Here is a 19,171-nt window from a genome sequence, read left to right as displayed (position 1 = left end):
TCTACTGGTAGAAGCCATGTCATAAAATTATTGTAGATGGCCAGGATTCATAGTCCGCACAGAATGAAATATGAAATGAAAGAAGCAAAAAAAAAAACCTCTTGTTTACTAATGTTTTAAAAGCCTTGCATAACTGATGTGCTTTCTAGAGTAACAGCAGCAGTCAGGCCATAACATGCCTGAAAGGCTAGTTTTCTCAATGGGTAAAATGCACAGATTAAATTAATGAATGGCTCACAGGGAGTGATGTTGCCAGTACAACTGCAATTTGAGATGGCATTTGGCTAACACCTTTGAAATTTCCTCCAGGTACTCTTCCCCCACCCCCTCAGCCAAAGTTGAGCATGCTCAGAAAGGCAAACCTAAAATGTAAACAAAGGCCGAATCAAAACAAAAAATCCCTGGGACTATCCCTTTAACAAAGTACATATATTTTTTCAGTTCTGCTGAATATGAATGCAGCTTTCGTTTGAAATTTATATAATATCTGACAGGAGCCGTACCCGAGCTATATAATGTCTCTTGTGTTGAATCCAACATTTGTTACATTTCATAAAATGAATATTGAGCACATCAGAAAGAAAACATTGTCATATTTATTGTCTTTTACATTAAGGAAGAAACAATCGCATGTCAGAATTACATATTTAAAGTGACTTTGATCCAGAGTGGAGTACTATCATACTGCTTTTCTTTCTTATGATTATTTTATTTTTGTTTAGCAGTGCATCTTCTGGTTACATTTAATATATATAGAGTACATTGCTATTGCTTTGGGCTTTATTGAAGTGTCTTAACCCACCAGCTAATATGCGCAGAAATGAGAGTGGCCAGCATGATTGACGAGCAGAAATCCTGCGGTGTAATATGCAAATATGTCATGATTGGCATGGCATGCAGATTTGCTAGTGACATCATGCGTACATTGCTTTGTGATTATCACATACGAGGTGTGCTGCCGGTCTACACTTGTGGCAGTTTCTACTGTAGTTTACTGTAGTGTGTGTAGTACAAATATTCACGTATAGTATGTATATAAAATAGTTCTGCCAAACTGCCAAAGGAAATCATCTGCAAATGTATTGGAGAAAACACTTACCCAAACCTTTTTTCTGCAACTCAGTGATTCTATTGTAGTTGACTGAAACGTGTTTATTAAATGTTTTACGTATTTGTCAGGTTAGATAATAACATTCAGTTGCATTTCTTGCAAACATGTTAACTGGCAATGTTATCTTAAAGTGTTTCTCTTGCTTTTAATTAATTTCTTTGAATTATTAATGAATGCCTTAGAATTATCAGACTATCAACATGACCGCAGTATAAGCTGTTCGTAGGTAAAAAAAATTAACTGTGTTACTAGGGGGGCTGTAACAGCTTCAATCCATTAACGTGATGTTAGGGTTTTTCAAGACTTGCTTTTTAATGAATGTCTTGGATTTATTAATTCATTTCTTGAATTATCACTGGCTCAACATGACCGCAGTATAATCCATTTGTAGTTAGTTACAAGACTTTTAATTTTCAGGTCAGCAGTATGTGCTTGCTCATCCCATTGAATATTCATGTGGACGACAAACACAGGAAAATGTTTATTCATGAATTTTGTGTAATGTCAGCCTGCTCCTGGGTGTTGGGTGGGGCTTGCTGTTGCGCATCTGGTGGGTTAATAAACTTCAACAAAGCCTTGCTTTGTTTAGAATTGAGTATGTATTTAGGATAGGAGCATCTAGGTCTAATTAACATTGTGGAAATCCTTTCTGTTTAGTATGTTTGTGAAATATTTGCTCATGAAAAAGATGTTCAAGCTGTTTGAGAAAAGTGTTAAGGATCTAGAGAGTTGTTCCCTTTTTGTATATTTTGTTTATTTTGCACTTTGTTTTGGATATACTTTGATATTTATGGATGTATTTTTGCACAATGATGCAGAACTGCAATGTAACTTGCGTGCCTTAATATACCACCTATTTTGTTTTGTGCAGGTTTAGAGGCTGACCTTGCAACCCTCATTGTCTGGCTTAGCAAAAATAGGTCAATAAGACACTTGGCATTAGGCAAGAACTTCAACAATATTAAATCTAAGTAAGTACTTCTTGGTTAGAGGCACTTTATTTTAGAATTATAAATGGAACTATTTATATTTAGATGCATTTTTTTTTCTTTTAGAAACCTGGCACCGGTGCTTGATAATTTGGTACATATGATACAAGACGAGGATTCAGTAAGTGTTATATGTATGCAAACATGCTCCCAGTCTTAATACAGATAGTATTACAGATTGTTTTTGTTAGGCTGTCACAGTACAAAGTTATTTATTTCTGTGTACATGGTACAGTCCCTTAATTCTGCAGCTGTATATGGCCGAATGGAAATGTGAGCTACGGGCTCAGATTTTTGCTGTCTCCTCTACACTCAAGATTCAGCGGTGAATGTTATGATCTGGGGTAAATGATTGTACTTTTTCTTGAATGAGTATTAGTGTACCTTTGCAAAAGTCTTCTTTCTTTTCATATATTTCAATTTACTGATTGATAAATATGATTCATCTAGTCATGAATGGTAAATAAATATGTTTGCATAAGGACCATGCATTGTCAGTATGCAAAGCTCAAACATTTCAGCAATTGATGGCAGTTTGCATGTTGAAAGATTATTGTGCAGAAGTTGCCTAATTTAGCAACATGGACCTATCCTGTACTGACATCATAGAGAACGTAATAATGGAGCTGTTCGAAGAGAGGATCAACTCTGTCTTGCATGCAATTGAAGATTTAATCTTTGCGTAGAGAGACAGAGGTGCTACAAAGCATGGAACTCATGGTAGATAGTTCAGGCTAAACTAAGTAGGTGGGCTGGTATCCCTGTTTTTTAAAAACGGTAAATTAACTCAACTGGAGACTGATTTTAATGGGCTTGATACCAAAATACAATCTGATTTTAGAGCATGTTTTAATAGAGGACTCAAGGATCAAAAATCCAACTTCAAACAACATTAGACTTGGTTATTAAGCTAGAGAATTAAAAGATTTATTAAGTTATTAAGTTGAAGATTTACGAGACAGAACCCCATACAAAGGGGTTGTTGGAGAACTTTACTTCATTAAGAAATAATGGATGATTGTATGTTTCTCTGTGTTTGACCACAGCTTTATTTGTTGTGCTGTGTGGAGATTATGGTTGATGTGGCTGGTCCACAACCATGTTATTAGGAGTTTGCACTTTGAGTGACTGGTGGAGTTAGCGTTTGAAGTCTGAAGAGCACACTGAGCCTGTAGTGGTGGAATATCCCTTTAATTGCTGCATTTCTCACATATTGATTAAACAGATTTGAGATGCAATAGCAGATTTGAGTGGAGATTTTAGAATACATGGCATCCAGACAGGAGAAGACAGATAGGAAATGGTATCCTGTTGTGATGCCGAGGGTAATGCCAGGCTAAAGAACAGTGAGTTAAACATATAATGCAAGTTTTTTCTTTCTCTTCTCTCTATCACACTTTCTCTCTCTCATTCATTTGCGATCAGTGTGTTTGTTCTCATGGCTTATGAATGTGTGACTTTTATCTCTTTGGGTATAAGATAACAGGGAACGTCTTTGAAGTGTGTTGGCTCTCGAAACTTGCTATATTATTTTATGAATGTAACAAAAAGAGATGACACACCATCAACTGTCTTTTGAGATGTAATTGCTGCATTCTCGTATGGACATAATGACTTGCATATCACTAAGTCACAGCAGTGTGGACTCAAGTAAAGCAGCAGACATTGATATGTATTGGTACATTTTGTTGTTGCAGGACTGATGTAAATAAGCATTTGTTCCTGAGAAACTGTAGTATGAGAAGTAAAAACAATAAACAAACTAAACTGGAGACTGAGGTTAATGGCCTAAATTTTCTCCATCAACAGGAAGATGGTATATGATGAACATTAGGGGCTGGGAAAAACATAGTATATAACTATGTGTTATGCTGCGCTGAGGGGAGATGTAATCTTGGCTTGTTCTTGTGGTGTATCAATCTGGAAAAGATATCACATTTGTCTGTGTGGTTTATCAGTCTGGAAAAAGGTATTTCCTTGTTGATTATTTACTAATTTGTCGTACTTAGAACAGGGACAGATTTTTTTCTGCAGTAAGAGAGAGCCAGGTAACTTGAATATCTAGAGTTTACATTTTCCTGTCTACATCCTGCCGATTTTATTAACTTTTATTTCCCTGTGTGTACCGTCCTGTGTATATTTCAATCCGCATTTGCACTGCTTTCTTTATTATTTAAGTAAAGTTCATTTATTCACGTTTATGGTCTTACAGCTGGCACTCGTAATTGTATGTACTGTTATTTATGAGAATAGGTTAACATTATTTACAATATTGGTTAGTAAGCTGTATGGCACATGTCTCCCTTTAAACTGCTTAGGCTTACTGCTTGTGAAAGAGATTAATTGTTATAACTATATTTGGCTTAAGAGCAACTTGTAATTGGGTACCTTTGATCCTAATCCACCATAGTGGCAGTATTATTGTGCCACAAAGAAAGTTGAAAGGAAATTATAGAGAATTCTGACAACTTTCTCCTGGGATTTTTTTTTTTTTTTTTTGGTGAAGTATTAATTTCTGTGAAAGGTAATTGCTGCGGAAAAATGTGCACTGGAAGATATTGGTTCACAGACAACTGTGAGAAAGAGGCCTGGGCGCACTTGACCAAAGACTCAGTTCTGTAAGTTCTTCTTCTGTTATTGCTTTTTTGAAATTGAAATTTTATGGTGTATAATCAACTATGATTAATGTTTTAATCCTATTGGTTTTTAGAGATACACGTGATAGTTGATGAGGGGTATATATAGATGTGTTTTTGTATTAAAAAGTTGTCCTGAAGAAGTTTTTTACGAAAGTGCTCAACTAATAAAAATGTTTTGCTCCTTGGAAGAAGTTGCACTGGTCTTTCAGTTCTTAGTTCGACTGTGTGTCTGGTGGATGATGTCTTTTAACAACAATGGTGAACTTTCTCCAGTTTGAGCTACTCAGCAACCTCAAAATACTGGGGATGTTTCAGCACTTCTGTTACAAGTGAGTCAACAATTAACCACCTTTGCTCGGCAGATATATGGAGTTCGTTCTGTTTCAAATGCTTCCAACGTGGAATCGCTGGGACTACCCCTCACCCAGCTTTCAAATGGAGAAACTAATCGCAACACGGTGGAACAGACTGACTATTATGAGCAGTATGATTGGAAGGTAAACCAGTTTCAATTTGGTTTGGACAATGAACCTGTTTGCAATAACCACCATAAAAAATTGATAGTATTGGAACAAATCAAACAGTCTGAAAACTTACTACATGAATATTAAAAAACTACAAGTGGGCAATAGCTATTTGTTGAGCAATATTGAACTCTCATGTTCCTAAAGGGTTACATTTTTGGCACTACCCAAATGGTATAGCTGGGAATGTAGAATTTCTAAATGAGTTACACTGTCTTTTTGACAGAGTGGGTTGTGATTTAATGCGCTTGTTTATAAAGTACAACAACATGTGCTTAGAACGACTTGATGGTGAATATGGAAAAGAAATAGTGGAGGCACCAGTCTATAGTAATAAAAACATAAGAGGTGTTTAATTCAAGTGAGCGTTTTCGCAGCAGTGTTGCCACTTCATCAGACAATACAATGACATAACTCCATCTCTTAACATTTATACTAAAAACAACCAATGAAGAATCATCAATTATGTAAATTACCTTACTTAAAAGCTTAAAGGTATACAAGTACCTAAAATATCCATGGCTGGATAGAATAAATAATATGTAGTTTATAACAATTATATATACAAAGAGTAAGGAATAAATATATTGTGTTCTAACTGCCACATAAACTTAATAAAATAATAAATGTGAAATTGTTCAGTCTCGCCGTTTGTTCTTACACACGGGTTCGGAGCCGATCCTCGGCTCCGAGTCGGCCGCATCACGAGCTCCACATCTTTGAGAAAGCTTGAGGCACAGTAATATCCCATGATCCTCAGGTGCTAACCCTCAGATCTAGTTTGCCGCTAGCAACAGATCGCATAAGAGAGGCTCGGGCCAGTATATTTTTTCTATATTCTTTATATATATTTCTTTTTATAGACTTATAGTTATTTCTTAGTGTTTAAAATAAATAATATAGTATAGGGGTGTTATTTGTGACTGTATTTAGATTAGATTAGTTAGTTTAATTTTTTCTAGTTAAGGCCTGCGAGTTTTTTCTGTCAGGATTGACAGTACTTTAAATAATTTTTGCCTTAACTCTCTTTTTCTTCAATATATATATATATATATATATATATATATATATATATATATATATATATATATATTATAGTGTGCTGTGTGTTTTGGATTTTATATATTATGTTAGGTCAGAATTAAACTGTTGGTTATTATAATTATTCTAGACTTTTAAAATTGTCACACTTAGATTTATATAGTGTGTTTCTTAAGTGTGCTGTGTTTTTTGGACTTTTTCTATATATATTTTTTCAAAATGTCAGAGAAAGCCAAATCAGGCTTTAAAAGGTGTCAGTGCGGACAGAAGATGTCCATTACTGACAACCACTCATCCTGCGTCTACTGTCTTGGCCCTCTCCACTTGCAGGAAGACTGTTCCATTTGTCATTCCTTTAGTGGGAGGGTCATGCTGGAAAGACGCAGGAAGTTGGTTGACCGAGGGTTGCTTAAACCCGATTTTCAAGAGGCCCTGGACAAGGCTGAACAGGTATCCAAGTCTTCGAAGGGGTCGAAGTCTTCAAGAGTGTCGGAGCCCAAGTCATCGGCTCCGAGCAGTTCTTTTCAGGTTCGGACGCCGGCTCCTAGGACCTCGGTGCCAGGTGTCGAGCGTTTATCTCTTACCGAGACTCAGGTCTTGGAGCCGGTGTCAAAGGTACCACCGCCTTCTATCCTTCGCTCGGTGACGGCTTCAATCCCTTCGACCCGTTCTTCGAGGCCCCTTTCCGACTCCGATGTGGACTGAGTGGTACAGAAGCTTATGGAGAACTCGGCTCTGTCCAAACTAATCGAGGTTTCGTCCCAGCTGGTTTTGAAACTCGAGACTATTCCTGTTCCCTCAATACTTCCTCCTTCGAGACCCGTCGAGTCATCGGAGCTAGGAATCGAAGAACCGATGATTGTAGAGCCCTCTGTGCTGAAGCCTCCAGTAGCCCTATCGGCTCCGTTGACCTCGACTCCTTCAGAACCAGCCGGAGAGTCTCGGAGCCGAAGATCTTTCCTAGGTTCGGGGGGGGGTAGTCGAATATCGGTTCCGACTCTTCCCCTCGGTGCCTCGGCTCAGATCAGTTCGGATCCGTCCTCGGTGTCGGAGCCCATGGTTCCGATTCCAGAGAAATGATCACCACCTTCGGATTGGGTCGGGGCACCGGTGCCTTTGACATCATGAGGAAGCTCTTGTCTGATCAGACACATACATCATCAGTATCTTCTTCTCCTTCCCCAAAAGGTCCGCGTTCTGCTTGTGTGCCTTCGGCCCCTACCAAGCGTCGAGACCCAGTGCCTCAGAAGTCCCCACAGGGCGACTCTGGTTCCTCAGATGCATCCCCAGAAGCTCCCGCTGAGGATGTTCCGAGGAAACGATTGTGCAAGAGGAGGCACATCGATTCCCCCCAGGAATCTCTCACATCTGACACCGATTTCGATGAAACAGAAGGGTCCCCACGGTGCCCCTCTGAGGATGTCTCGTTTGCAGACATTTTGGAAATCCTGAAACAAAGGGGAGACTGGCAAACCCTTACCCCCTCTGTGGATGAATCGGTCTTGGTGAAGGCATTTGGGACTCAACCTTCTACTTCCTGGGTGACTCTGCCATTTGATGATCTCATGGATCTAATAGCCCAGAGGGCTTGGGAAACACCCAATACAGTGGAACCAGTCTCTCGTAAGCCAAATAAATACATGACGGCCCCCCAGGACAAATCTTATCTTACAAAAGGGGTTCCCGTGGATACTATGGTGGTGGCGGCCACTAAGAAGGAGATGTCTGAATCATCTTCCTCTGTCCATCCTCCTAATAAGGATTCTAGGACGATGGACAGATATGGGAAGCGCATATTTAGTTCAGTGACTTTTTCCATCCGATCGCTCAACTACCTTACGCATTTCACGTGTTTGCAGAAAGATCTCATTAAGGAACTGGGAGATACTCTCCAGGGAAACACAGATGCTGCTTTCGCCGAGAAAGTGACAGCGCAACTTAACACCCTAAACTCCATAGTGAACTCGTCTATGAGGCTGATTTCATATGCAGCCGAAGGGTCGAGTAGAGCGGCAGCTTCAGCGATCACCCTAAGGAGGCAATCCTGAATGCGCTTATGCTCCTTTGCAGAAGCCTTTAAGTCTTCCTTTGCCAACGCCCCCTTTGATGGTGCCTCCTTTTTTGGGCCCAAAGTAAAGGAGACTCTCACGAGGTGTGAACAAGAAGGGAAGACCCTGTCTGCCGTAGGGGTCCGTTTTTCCATCCCATCTAGACCCTATCCTAAAGGGCAACGAGGAGGAAAAATGTGGTTCCGAAAGACTCTGGGATCCTTTCAGCCCACCCAAAGTGACGCCCCCTCCAGAGGCAGAGGAGGGGGAAGAAATGGAAGACTCCGCCCAGCCGGCAGAGGGGGTCCACAAAATCAGGGCGACAGAGACTTTCTCTGGGAAGCCCTTCCAGCACTCCTGAGTGCAGGCCCGACTGTCCTACTGTGGAGGCAGTCGGGGGTCGCTTGGCTTTATACCCAGAGGCCTGGCTAAATCTTACATCAGATTCCTGGGTAAAAAGCATAGTTACCAGAGGCTACAACATTCCCTTCATCAGAATGCCACCCAACTCCAAACAGCTCCCAGGCGTTCCACCCAGTCTGCGAGACCAGGCAACCGTAGAGATAGGAAGGTTGCTCGAAAACAGAGTCATCCAGCCAGTCCCGGCAGACCAAATAGGATCCGGAACTTACTCAAGGTTCTTTTTATTTCCAAAGAAAACAGGGGACTGGAGGCCAATTTTGGACCTCAGCAAATTAAATGCCTTTGTGAAAAAGGAAAAGTTCCGGATGGTCACGCTACAGTCAATCCTTCCCTTTCTGCAGAAGGGCGACTGGATGTGCTCTATAGATCTCAAAAATGCGTACTACCATATCAAGATGGCCAGGGCGTCCAGAGATCATCTGCGCTTCCGGCTGGGAGCCAGTCATTTCCAGTTTCGCGCTCTGCCCTTTGGTCTCACCTCAGCCCCCAGGGTGTTCACCAAATGCATGGCAGTAGTAGCGTCTCACTTGAGACGAAGGGGATTCCGGGTGTTTCCTTATCTAGACGACTGGCTCCTATCCGCCACCACCGAGTATCGTCTTCTACAAGCCAGGGATTACACCATCAGTCTCTGCTCCTTGCTAGGTATAACGGTGAATTTTGGAAAGTCTGTCTTATCGCCGTCACAGCGTATCTTATTTATAGGAGCACAGCTAGACACCTCCCTGGCTCGAGTTACTCTCCCCCCACCAAGAGTGCAGACCTCAGACATCAAATTTCGGTCCTTCTCCAGAGCAAGAGTCCCTGCACGACAAATATTAAGAGTACTAGGCTTGATGGCAACCTCCCTTATTGTAGTTCCCTTAGGCAGGATGCATATGAGGATTCTTCAGTGGATGCTATTCGCCCAGTGGTCGTATCGACAACTTCCACTATCTCACGAAATCTTGATCACAACTTTTTGCAAGAAGGATCTCTTGTGGTGGATACACAGTCAAGAGCTAACACTAGGACGACCGTTTGTGTTACCCAGTCCGGTAGCAACTCTAACCACGGACACTTCCCTGATAGGGTGGGGGGGATTTTTTCAGGGACAAAACAGTCCAAGGTCAATGGTCCAACTTGGAGTACAACCTGCACATCAATGTTCTAGAGCTGAGGGCAGTGTTTCTAGCGTTGCAACACTTTCACAAGTCCTTACCTCAGGGAACAGTGACAGTTCAGACAGGCAACATGTCAGTGGTCTGGTACATAAACAAGCAAGGGGGACCCAGATCTTACCCGTTATGCAGAGATGCCCTCAGAATTTGGCAATGGGCAAAGTCCACTGGACGCTTTCCGATAGCAACGCACATCCCGGGGACTTCCAACGTAATCGCGGACAGGCTGAGCAGAGCCATCCTGTTCCCTCACGAGTGGTCCCTCAAACCTCGAGTGGCGGAAAAGATCTTCCGCAGATGTGGCTAGCCTTGCTGCGACCTGTTTGCATTCCCACTGAATGCCAAATGCAGAAGCTACTTTGCCCTGTTACCCCCTCCGGGGGGTGTCCCCAGGGACGCACTGGTACACAATTGGCCCCCGGGTCTTCTTTACGCTTTTCCTCCTGTTCCACTAATTCCCAGGTTCTTGCAGAAAGCCAAACGTCTGGACAGGACCATAATACTGATAGCCCCATTCTGGCCTCGACAAATCTGGTTTCCCTTCCTTCAATCTCATCAAGTGGAGGAACCATGGATGCTGGACCCAGAGCCAGACCTGTTGACACATTCGTCGGGAGTTCCTCGCACCTTCCTCAAGTCCCTCAAACTGACAGCTTGGCTGCTCCGCTTCCCATCTTAGCCAGGTCAGAGTTACTATCTCCTGCAGTACAACAAATTAGTGTATCTTCTCACAAACCATCTACAAGAAAATTGTACAACAGCAAATGGAATCGTTTTGCGCACTGGGCCTCCAAACAAGGTATAGATCCATTCGGGGCTCCAGTACACAAGATACTAGATTTTCTTACCACACTTTTTCAAGAAGGTGCATCAACGTCCACGATAAGGGTTCAACTGGCGGCTATATCCAATTTTCATATTGGCCGCGAAGTTGGTTCTCTTATGTCCCACAGGCTTTGTAAAGCCTTCATGAAAGGTACCTTTCAACTCCGTCCCCCCCTTTCGTAATCCAGTAGCCCCTTGGAATCTTAATCTCATGCTGTCACAACTCATGTTGCCCGCATTTGAACCAGCATCCACAACTCCGTTAAAATTTCTTTTGTGGAAAACACTTTTTCTGGTTGCCATCACTTCCGCCAGGAGAGTTTCAGAGTTGCAGGCTCTATCTATCCGACCCCCGTACATGATTTTTTCATCCAGATAGAGTAACCTTGCGCACCAATCCGTCCTTCCTTCCGAAGGTTTGTTCGATTCATCACATCAGTCAGTCTATCGAACTACCTACCTTCTTCAAAAACCATTCCAATAAGTTAGAATACACATTGCACAAATTGGACGTTCACAGGCAACTGAGATTTTACTTACATAGGACAAAAGAATACAGAAAGTCAGACCAACTATTTGTCTCATATGCTGACCAAAGGAAAGGACAGGCAGTAACGAAGGTTACCTTATCCAAATGGCTCTCAGATTGCATAAATTTTGTATATGCTGAATCGAAACAGCAACTCCCTTTCAAACCCAGAGCTCATTCTACAAGGGCGATCGCTACCTCTTCAGCCCATACCGCTCGTTTGCCTTTAGATACCATTTGTACAGCGGCAACTTGGGCAAAACCACATACTTTTATCACCCACTATAAACTAGACAAAAGCTCCAGGGAAAGGGCGACGTTTGGTTCCACTGTACTCAGGAATGTTCTCCCTTGAGCCACCTAGGAAAAAGGAGCTAGGGACACTACCCGTGTGTAAGAACAAACAGCGAGATTGAACAATTTCACATTAAGAAGTTATGTCTTACCATAACGTTCCATGTGAATTGTTCATCACGCCTTTGTTCTTACATTTCCCCCCTCCATCCCCCGTCCTGCGGTCTGGGAGAACAGGTTTGACTGAATTCCTTTTCAGTCTTTTCTAGATATTGTTAGCATTCAGCTTATTCTTGTACATTAGTAATGGCATCTTTTCTCCTCTATTTGAGGGCAGGGTTCCAGACAGTGTGTAGTATCTGTTTATAAGTGTTCAAGACACAGTTCTAAAGGGATTCTTCTGGTATAGCAAACTAGATCTGAGGGTTAGCACCTGAGGATCATGGGATATTACTGTGCCTCGAGCTTTCTCGAAGATGCGGAGCTAGTGATGCGGCCGACTTGGAGCCGAGGATCGGCTCTGAACCCGTGTGTAAGAACAAAGGCAAGATGAACAATTCACATGGAACGTTATGGTAAGAACATAACTTCTTATTAATTCATATTGTGGAATTTACCTATGTAACCCACTACCTGCCAAAACAGGTTTAATGGATATTTTATTATTAATGCCCTTTCCCATATTGGCCCGCATTCTTGTGGTCCATTCTAGCTCCTTGGTTTCAGTCCTCTTCCTGGTCTCTCCTCCCCTGTTACTCAAGGGAACTTTCTCAATCACCATAAATTTGAGCGTATGTAATGGACCGTGCTCCATGAGATCTTTCACGAATGCATTTGTATCTACTTTCCTGGAAATATCATATAGATGTTCCATCATACGATCACTCAACCTACGAGTGGTCATACCTTTATAGAAAGAACAACATGTCAAACAATAAGCTAAATAATTAAATTAGTCGTATTGCAATCAGCTGTTAGCTTAAATACTAAGATTTTCCCTGTGTCTGGGGGTGCAAATTAACCACTACTTTCAAGATGTATACAAAAGTTAAATTTTTGGCATGGGAAGGTACCAAAAGTACCCTCATTATTCCTGTAGTGACCCTCCATATGATGCCTAGGCCCACATAAAAGTATTTTTAAAGATTTCTTGTTATCGAGGGAAATTCCCTACCAGCTCTTTTACGTGTTCATCTGCACATAATATATTCCAGTTCTTACTAAGTATATCTTGTAGTAATCTAACATTACTGGAATGTATAACTGGTATTCTCATATATTTCTGATTGAAGTTGGTTGGCTGGGGTGTCCTTGTTCCATCTCGAAGTATGGTTTACCTTTTCTCTCCCTCATAGTGGCTATATAAGACAAGGCCTTATGGATTTCCCCTGCGGCATAGACCCTTTCAATGAATTTGTCCTTCAAGTTTCTCAATTCACTCTCAAATGTATCATTGTTGGCTGTTAATCTCGAAGTCCTAAGTCCCTGTCCTCTCATAATGTTTTTAAATATGTGTAAGGGATTTATACTTTGTCTCTGAAGATAGGAATTCCTGTAACATTCCTTCCTATGTACTTCAACACTATTGCGAAAGCGCTCACTTGAATTAAATACTATTTATGTTTTTATTTGCCATGGTCTGGTGCCGCCTCTATTTCTTTTTCATATTGATTGTGTTTTTTGAGGAACCATTTACCCTACACTATCTACTTTTTTGTTTTTCTATAACTTGATGGTGAACTTTAGAAACTCAATAGATCTAGCTGCTCCAATTTATTTGATCAGTATAGTACAAACTGTATTAATGTTATTTCTACTGTCAATAATTATTGCTCGAAGAATTTGGAGCGCAAATTTAAAAAGTTAAAAAGAGATATTGAGGCTTATGCAGGGCGGAGAACATATTCAAGTCCACCAGGTTTCCATGGCAACCAAGGAGGAAGAACCAATCAAAATCAAGCATCTGGTAGTGCCTTCAGGGGAGACACCACTGAGGTTGCTAATATAGCTTTCCCTTTGGGGGAAACAGGCCTGCGGAGATCTGAATGGATACAAAACCAACTAAATCAACTACCAGCATGGAAACGACAAAATGATTGGGAAACTTGCTTTCAATAGGGTGCAAGACTCAAGAAAACAAACAGCTACTACAGGAAGTGGCTAAAGTTTCATCTGGTCTTTGGCTTGTGGATTATGAATCTAATATGGTCTATCTTAATGTTTGTGATATATGTTTCGTTGGACAGAATGATTCCATTGATATGTCTATTTAGAAATTGTGGACATTTCTAACAAGGACAGAAATTTGATGGTAAATATTATTGTCAATGATGCTGATGTTTTTAAGTTGTATAATTTTTCAAGCAAATATTTTAATGTTGGTCACGCTAACATCTTATCAAAAGGCTTAACATTTGTACCTGATAAGCATGCTAATGTAGTGGATACCATTTGTGATTTAAAATTATACACTCGCAAGTTAATTTTTAAAATTTTATTTTTTGAGGACAGTAATACAAGTAAAAATGATGAATTATTTTGTCCTAGTGTGTTCAACCCCCCCCCCCTAAACAAAAACTGTTCAGGTGTTTGAAAAAATGTGTTAGTCAGATATTGATCATTTATTAAAACAGAAGAACAGGACAAGTTTTAGAAATGTAACAGAGGGTGAAAAGAAGTTTTTTGCTGGACTCTCAGATGATTCCATGATATATGTGATAAAACCTGACAAGGGGGGGTAGGGTTGTTATCATGGATGCTTTAGATTATAAAAATTAATTTACTATTTGGTGATAAATATTATGAAGTGTCACACAATGAAATCAGTGCATCATTTTGGAACATTGATTTGCTCCTAGAGGACAGGCTCTTCCAAGGGGAAATCATGAAAAAAGACTTTGATTTTACGTACAACGAAAAACCAGTGTTGGCCAGTATATTCGGCATACCTCAAATTCACAAGGGGCTAACAAATGCACCTTTCAGACACATAGTTGATGGGTGTAGGTCCAAAACCTATCATATAGCACAGTGGATAGACCAACATATTGCGGCATTGTCAATTATGAACACATTTCCAAGGATTCTTGACATTTTTTGGAATTAGTTAACAACATGCCATATAATGAAGCTGATGTATTTGTCACTATTGACTTGCATGCTTTGTTCTCTGTAATACCTCAAAATGTTGGTTTACAGTGGTTTAAACAACATTTATTTTCTATGGGCAAATTGACCAATACTACAATGAATGCATGTGTTAATGGAGGTAGTATTAAAAAAATAATTATATTTATTTTGAAAGACAGCTGTATAAGCAGACAACTGGTGTGGCAATGGACGCTGCATGCGCCCCCGGGTTTTAATTATATTTTTTCTAGTGAATATGCTAACAGTTGGTCACTGTATATTAGGTTTTTGGGTGATGTTTTTTTTGGACTGGCACGATGGATAGACTGGCACAATTTTTGGAATATATCAATAATACAATTGTTTTTTTTTTTTTATTTTCTTCACAATTTAATGAAGTTGATTTCCTTTTTTAGATGTTGAGATTGGGAAGGATTTAGTTAGTAAGTATTTTTATTCTACTATCTTTCGAAAACCCACCTTTTTTAATACATATTCGCATTTTTCAAGCAGGCACCACAGGCACCAAAAGAAGGCAGTGGTGAAGGGCCAATTGGTGCGTATGGCCAGAATGGTTTCAAATATTGATATGTTTTATGTAGAAACAAATAATGTACTGATATGTTTGATAGAAGAGGGTACTTGAAAGTTTTTTAAGGGATATACACGAGGTTGTAGTTAAAAGAAATAGTGTTTTTTATACTCCGTTTTTAAAGACAAGTGATCTAGAAGAAAATGGTCATGGTACACCACAAACTATAGTAGAGCAGAGTAATAATTATAGAAACAGTTTTATTGCAACCTTCACTGTAGATAGTCATCAAATATTTGAGTGTTTATGCAAGAACTGGGAAATATTTTTAAGTGACACCGAAGTAGCAGAAAAGGTAGGGAACAAACCACTTATAGTGTATAAAAAAGGAAGATCTTTTAAGAATTATCTGTAAAGAAGAACTATTAGTTCTTCATGTTATAGCATGGTAGGCACTGAAAAGTGTGAAATGTGTTCTTGTAAGTATGTTAACACTGCTAATTCCTTTACTATTATTATTAAAAGTAGATCCAACATAGTGTATTTAGCACAGCGCAATGAATGCACTGCATTTTACATAGGAAAGATTAGTAGAAAATTTAAGAAGCGGATATATGAACGTGTTCTTGACATCAGGAATAAAAAAACTACAAACGCCTTATACAGGCATGTAGAAAAGAATGCAGCTCATAGTTTTAATTTTTTAATTATCGAACAAGTTAAAAAAGATGCTCAGGGACGGATCATTGAGGAACATTTAGATAAAAAAGAATTGGTATGGCAATTGTTGCTTAATGCTTGTAATTACCCTGGCATCAGTGATTCTTGTTCTGTTATTGCTTTATTGAAATTGAAATTTTATGGTGTATAATCAGCTATGATTAATGTTTTAATCCTATTAGAGATACACGATAGTTGATGAGGGGTATATATGGATGTGTTTTTGTATTAAAAAGTTGTTCTGAAGAAATTTTTTATGAAAGCGCTCAACCAATAAAAACTTTTTGCTCCTTGGAAGAAGTTGCACTGGTCTTTCAGTTCTTAGTTCGACTGTGTGTGTGTGTCTGGTGGATGAGATCTGTAAGTGGTCCATGTGGGGTCTTGTCTGCGTGTGCATGCTGGAAGCTCATAGTTAGGGGAGTGCAGGGTATGTTCCATTTAGGCTCCTGGGGCCAACGTGTAATTGGTGAATTGTGTGATTTTTTTTTTCTTGCTGTTACTTCACCCTTTGTTGGTAGTGGTGGGATTCAAACCTCATTGGTGTAAGATACCATGATGATGGCAGTGGGTACATCCCCCATCGCAGTGGTGGTAGTGGTACCACCCCATCAAACTTAAAATAAAAATTAATTGGTATATCAGTGTTTGTCCATCCAGCATACATGGTTGTGAAGATTTTCTCGAATTAGTACTCATTACTGCACCTCATTGTTTGGCTGTGTCTTTGTGTATGGCAACAAGTCTTCTTCCCTCAAATTGCCTAACAATTCTGCCATTGTGTCACCTGATGTATAAATTTTAATATTCATTATAGGGTTGAGTTGCTGTTTCAGTTGCTTGTATTAATGTTATTGATAGGTGGATATTTGCATTTATACATGTGAACACAGGTCAGTAGAATAGACTGAAAATCTCAGAATTCCACTTGAAAAAGGAGTGCACACAAGTATATAGTTCACAGTCTGCAATCTGTAACACATGTAAGTAGATATTTTGTCAGGCAGACTCTACAGTGGATGTGTACCCATCATCTTCTAGTTGGAGGGTGACTTGTGTGATGACATTTTAGGAAGAAGTAAAACTGTATACTTCCACCTGGAGGGAGGCTCCTTGAATGCTCCACAAGTTGAAGTCATGAATGAAAAAGTATGGCAATATTCAGTCATCTGTTTTGAAAAGGGGAGAAGTAAATAAAATGGTTTGGTGTTTCTGGAGTGTTAACAAAAAAAATTACACACACATATATACACATACATATATGTATGTGTGTGTGTGTGTGTATATATATATATATATATATATATATATATATATACACACACACACACACACACACACATATATATATATATATATATATATCTATCTATGAATATATGGATTCACTTCACTTGACCAAAAATAGTAGTGGCAGTGTATATGCCCTTTTCCCCACTGTAGTGTGACCCTGGAGTTAGTATATATAGTTAGGGGATGTGAGGGGGGGCAAAGCCCCTCACATTGGCGGTGTGAAGGGGGGCAAAGCCCCTCACCTAGCTTGGTTTTATATCATCCAGTGCCTGTTGAGGGTCAGTAAATAGTGTTTAACCAACGTAGATGGGGAGGGGCTTTGCCCCCCACACCCCCCTAACTATATATACTAACTAACTCCAGGGTCGCACTGCAGTAGTGAAAAGGTCATATACACTGCCACTACTTTTTTCTGTCAAATTAGTTTTCGGTCAAGTGAAGTGAATCCATATATATGTGTGTATGTATATATATATATATGTCACTCTCTCTCTCTCTCTCTCTATATATATATATATATATATATATATATATATATATAAAAAATGCGTGGTTTGCACATTTTTCGAATCGTGCAGCACTGCGAGGCTACAGTTAAACTATTGCAGGTGCCAGAATGTCTGCTCTTCAAATTGTCCCTTAAAACTAGCTGGTTTCTCAGTAGTAGCACTCAAATCTGAACCCCTGTGACTAGCACTTGCTCTAGAACCTGCTGGAAAGCACTAGGAAGCCTGAAACTGATACAAGCACTCAACTTTCCTTATCAATAAGGAGAAATTAATCGTAGGCACTAAACAGCCTATAATTGCAAAGTACCTTGCAAACGTAAGGGAAAACTGCTCTTAAACTTTACAAAAAGAAGCACCTAAATGGGCATGTCCAAGGGTCAGCTTCCGGTGATTTCTCCTGTCCACCTGGGGAATCTGGGCATACTGGGGCAATGCGGCAACTGCCTCATGTACACAGACAATCCTGTCCTCCTACCACCCAACACTACAACCTGCGAGAGGTGCACTTACATAGCCAAACTGGAAGCAAAGCTCTCTCCGGCCAAGATTGTGCTAGACAGTCAAGAGGAGAAGGTTAGCACATGCACTACACCTCAAGCAACTCATAGCCCTTCAAAACCCACACCATCATCACCCACACATAGCAACACTAAACCCACATATGCGGAGGCCCTTAACATTAACCTGCCCAAGCAACAAGGACCTCCAAAGCTGAAACGCAAACAAACACCAGTCACAACTAAAGTGACACATAGCTCACAACACCAGTGTGCCACCCAACAACAGCCCCTAAGGCAAGACAATGTACCCAACACTTTAGTCATAGGTGACTCTATAGTCAGGCACATTGATGTCCCACTCACCAGGCTGAACAAGGAAAAAATTACTGTCCGCTGCCAGGATCTGCCACATAACGGATTCACACAAGTCACTCCACAACAAGTGCAAATATGACTCTGTCATTGTCCATGCTGGAGTGAATGACTTGAGACGTACCTCCCTGGACTACATGAAAAGAGACATGGAAGAGCTCTTAGATCTTGTGGCCCAGTCAGGTATGACCCTAGCCCTGAGTATCATCCTGCCTTCGCCCAGAATGATACCACAGTATAAGGACAAAATGATTGACTTCAACAGTTGGCTAAGCTTCTGGTGTCATTCAAAGGGGATCCAGTATCTGTCTGCCTGGGAAGACATGATCGACAAACCACGATGCTTTGCCAGAGATGGTCTGCATCTGTCACCCCTGGGATTCAGGTTACTGGCTAAAGCTTTTGCCACCCCTATAGTGCCTTTTTTAGGCAAGCTTCAAAGGATAAAACCACCACCGTAACAGATACAAGCATGCAAAATCTGAAGGTAATGCTGCTACTTAATGCTAGAAGTCTAAACCTCAAAATGCACTCTC

At 40.3% G+C, this 19,171-nt stretch overlaps 1 protein-coding gene across 5 annotated transcripts in view; it reads left to right on the top strand.

Moving 5' to 3' along the window:
• The window catches only part of CARMIL1 (capping protein regulator and myosin 1 linker 1), a 4,434,936-nt gene that overhangs the window by 3,093,066 nt on the left and 1,322,699 nt on the right, over positions 1-19,171 (top strand). For all 5 annotated transcript variants that reach the window (XM_044067077.1, XM_044067074.1, XM_044067073.1 and 2 more), the window contains 2 exons: positions 1,983-2,082; positions 2,167-2,221. In XM_044067077.1, the coding sequence (XP_043923012.1) occupies positions 1,983-2,082; positions 2,167-2,221 (155 nt within the window). The remainder of the gene's footprint in view (positions 1-1,982; positions 2,083-2,166; positions 2,222-19,171) is intronic.

Source organism: Protopterus annectens, chromosome 3.part1, assembly GCF_019279795.1.
Source record: "Protopterus annectens isolate FY-2018-M chromosome 3.part1, PAN1.0, whole genome shotgun sequence".
In the NCBI taxonomy this organism is placed as follows: domain Eukaryota; kingdom Metazoa; phylum Chordata; order Ceratodontiformes; family Protopteridae; genus Protopterus; species Protopterus annectens.
Note: the sequence above shows the minus strand (reverse complement) of the source record. Positions and strands in the feature narration are given on the sequence as shown.